The 3763-nt window shown below is 46.0% G+C and overlaps 1 protein-coding gene across 1 annotated transcript; it reads left to right on the top strand.

The window, feature by feature from the left end:
• Positions 1-1055: 1055 nt before the first annotated feature.
• On the top strand, positions 1056-3356 carry LOC115206653 (ras-related protein Rap-2b). The gene is made up of 2 exons (XM_029773831.1): positions 1056-1954; positions 2318-3356. Exon 1 carries the CDS (start codon positions 1354-1356, stop codon positions 1903-1905), a length of 552 nt encoding a protein of 183 aa, XP_029629691.1. The 5' UTR covers positions 1056-1353; the 3' UTR covers positions 1906-1954; positions 2318-3356.
• The last annotated feature ends 407 nt before the right edge of the window (positions 3357-3763 follow it).

The following is a 3763-nucleotide window of genomic DNA, read 5'->3' as shown; positions in this document are numbered from 1 at the left end:
AAGTGGGCACTGCTTATCACAGGGTGGCATCAGCACTCAGCTAAAAAGGCCATATGCCACTGGTTTAGAAAAATTTTCATTGTTTTTGGGTAGAATTATGTTTCATGTGTTGTTGTTGGAGCTGCAACTTGGTCAGTTTAGCTCAGAAAATGCAGGTCTCGTCAATCTGCCATGGCTTTGCTGTAGGGCCTAGGCACGCTATATCACCTGACAGCATTGGATGATTGAAAACAATATGCCATAACCTACAAGAGAGCTTATCAACTCAGTGTTGTTTATTTTCTAAGAAGTAAAACAAGGTTAAGCATACATCCATGTCCGACTGAGGTGTGTAACCTAGGCCTAAAAATGCAATGAGTCAAACGGTGTGACTCAAGCTTTAACCATGCATGCCAAAGGAGTGGCAGTTTCCTGTAGCCGACTCCAGACAGTGGCCAGGGTGTGTGTCTGCGCATTTAATAAAATGGAGCAGCAGACTCCAGACGGTGGCCAGGGTGTGTGTCTGCGCCTTTAATAAAACGGAGCAGCCGACTCCAGACGGTGGCCAGGGTGTGTGTCTGCGCCTTTAATAAAACGGAGCAGCCGACTCCAGACGGTGGCCAGGGTGTGTGTCTGCGCCTTTAATAAAACGGAGCAGCCGACTCCAGACGGTGGCCAGGGTGTGTGTCTGCGCCTTTAATAAAACGGAGCTGCCGACTCCAGAAGGTGGCCAGGGTGTGTGTCTGCGCCTTTAATAAAACGGAGCTGCCGACTCCAGACGGTGGCCAGGGTGTGTGTCTGCGCCTTTAATAAAACGGAGCAGCCGACTCCAGACGGTGGCCAGGGTGTGTGTCTGCGCCTTTAATAAAACGGAGCAGCCGACTCCAGACGGTGGCCAGGGTGTGTCTGCGCCTTTAATAAAACGGAGCAGCACACTCCTGATAGTGGCCAGGGTGTGTGTCTGCGCCTTTAATAAAACGGAGCAGCCGACTCCAGACGGTGGCCAGGGTGTGTGTCTGCGCCTTTAATAAAACGGAGCAGCCGACTCTATATTTTATGACGTAAAGACGTTGGCTACGTACTGTAGAGTGTGGGCAGGAAGAGAGCGCACGGTGGCAACTCAAAGAGCAGACTTTGGGCAAGATTCAGAAACCGGTGGAGCTCAACATGTCACATTTCTAATGCTGAGTTACGGTCGGAACCAAACCTACTCTCACCCGAACACCGATCGGTACACGACTAGTCCTCGAAACTTGTAGATTTGGGACGAAAACTACGACCGGAGGCACAACGGCGTCGCTGCTTGCAGTTTGAAACACAGCAGGGCGGCTTGGCGGACGTAGAGGAAGAGAGGAGACTTTTTTTTTCAGAACCATGAGAGAATACAAAGTGGTGGTTCTCGGATCTGGCGGGGTTGGTAAATCCGCATTGACTGTGCAATTTGTAACGGGATCCTTTATAGAGAAATATGATCCCACGATAGAGGATTTCTACCGAAAGGAGATCGAGGTGGACTCGTCGCCTTCCGTTCTGGAGATACTGGACACGGCGGGGACCGAACAGTTCGCCTCCATGCGAGACCTGTACATCAAAAACGGGCAGGGCTTCATCCTAGTCTACAGCTTGGTCAACCAACAAAGCTTCCAAGACATCAACCCAATGAGGGATCAGATCATTCGGGTGAAACGGTACGAGAGGGTGCCGATGATTCTGGTCGGGAATAAAGTGGACCTGGAGGGCGAGAGGGAGGTCTCGTCCGGGGAGGGGAAAGCACTGGCGGATGAGTGGAATTGCCCGTTTATGGAAACTTCAGCCAAAAATAAAGGCTCGGTGGACGAACTGTTTGCAGAAATTGTCAGACAGATGAACTATGCTTCAGCACCAGGCAGAAACGACCAGTGCTGCTCGTCTTGTGTTATTCTTTAAAAGGAGAATCTAAGTTAAATCTTTTTCACATTTCTTAAATTTGCAAATGGTGAGTGAACCCATCCTAATATTAATCTAAACTTAAAGAAACAATACTCGAGGAAACTAATACGTTTTGCTTGAAGACAAAAACAGACCCATTTTGAACAATACTTTGGTGTTAACTGTTAACTGTCATCATTCGTATTGGAAAGTGTCATACAATGTGTTACACAGACTTCGAAAATACAGAAATCTCATCTATACCAGTGTTTACATGGCAGAGTACTTGAATGTTCTGGGAAAATGGCTACAATTTCAAACAACGGGCACTTGCATCCTTGGAAAAAGAGTTTGCCCAGTGCTCTGTTGAGATGTTCAATGTAAGCTGACGTTTTTAGTTCACCATATATATATATATTTTTCTTTGGAGGTGTGTTGCAGGTAGTCTGTACTGTTGAATTCTTCTTCGTGGCTCACCTTGGACTGAATTAAGGAATTCCGTGAGGGAGGAGGGGAGCAGGGATGGTGGGGGCCACTCTTCAGGAATTCCGCTCAGCTGGAGTATCGTTGCAGCAAACTCAATGTACACCATCGATGTCAACAGCTCAGCTGAGTTAGCAACCCCCTTGTCTCAGCTTGAGCTCTGGAACTTATCCCCAACGGCAGAGACGTTGAGACTGGGACCTGAAACGCTATGGATATTCCTTTTATGAAAAGAGGATATGACTAGAAAAGCATATTTTGTTAATTGCTGAACATTTTGTTTTTCTTTGGGGTGGAGTTGAGGGTTAGGTGACATTTCTCCCACCCTCTGAGTTATGTTCTGTGACCACAACACACAAAATGTATGTTTTTCTAAGTCAGTGAGGTTAGAATTGGACACCACTTTTGTGGAGCGTTATGATGAGTGCCACCCATTTTTATAAATTTTTTTCTCCTTCAACATGTGTGAGGACATTACGTTACTGACGGACAGATGGCGACCCGACCGCCTTTGCATCGAGTGCCTTTCCAAAACAGCTGTTCAAATGCAGTGCCAACCTGAGAGTGTCTCCACAAGAATCCCACAACATGGCAATCCACAAAGTTCTTAACTGTTGCTCTGGATAATCTCTTGTGGGTTGGAGAAGAAGGAACAATGTATCAACAAGCCTTTTGATAAAGGAATGGTGTTTGTCATCTATTTTGTTTTTTGGCCTTTTGAAAACTCTTATTTTTTGTTGTTGTAATTTCTGTCATGGGTTTAAATTGAAATCCACAGGTACTGGATCATTCTGACTTAACCACACCAAACGCTTCTTCCAGAACACTTCAATGAAAGGAATTCTATGTTTGTTTTTATTTTTAAAAGAAAATGTGATTTACCATTAAAGTCTAACCCGATTGTAAGTTTCATTTCAGACCAGCCTTTTAACAGCTGTCTGTCTGTTTTTAAAAATACTTTTAATACAAATTGCATTTTTTTTAAACGCCGTTGTTGTTTTTTTCTCTCTCTTTGTAATTGTGTCTGTTCTCAGCTAAATCACATCCATTATATTGGGCAGTCTGCTCTCTCTAGGTTACCAGTAGGGCAGTCTGCTCTCTCTAGGTTACCAGTAGGGCAGTCTGCTCTCTCTAGGTTACCAGTAGGGCAGTCTGCTCTCTCTAGGTTACCAGTAGGGCAGTCTGCTCTCTCTAGGTTACCAGTAGGACAGTCTGCTCTCTCTAGGTTACCAGTAGGGCAGTCTGCTCTCTCTAGGTTAACAGTAGGGCAGTCTGCTCTCTCTAGGTTAACAGTAGGGCAGTCTGCTCTCTCTAGGTTACCAGTAGGGCAGTCTGCTCTCTAGGTTACCAGTAGGGCAGTCTGCTCTCTCTAGGTTACCAGTAGGGCAGTCTG

The sequence above is a fragment of the Salmo trutta genome, chromosome 13 (genome assembly GCF_901001165.1).
Source record: "Salmo trutta chromosome 13, fSalTru1.1, whole genome shotgun sequence".
In the NCBI taxonomy this organism is placed as follows: domain Eukaryota; kingdom Metazoa; phylum Chordata; class Actinopteri; order Salmoniformes; family Salmonidae; genus Salmo; species Salmo trutta.
The sequence above is the reverse complement of the archived record's forward strand: the minus strand, read 5'-3'. Positions and strand labels throughout refer to the sequence as shown.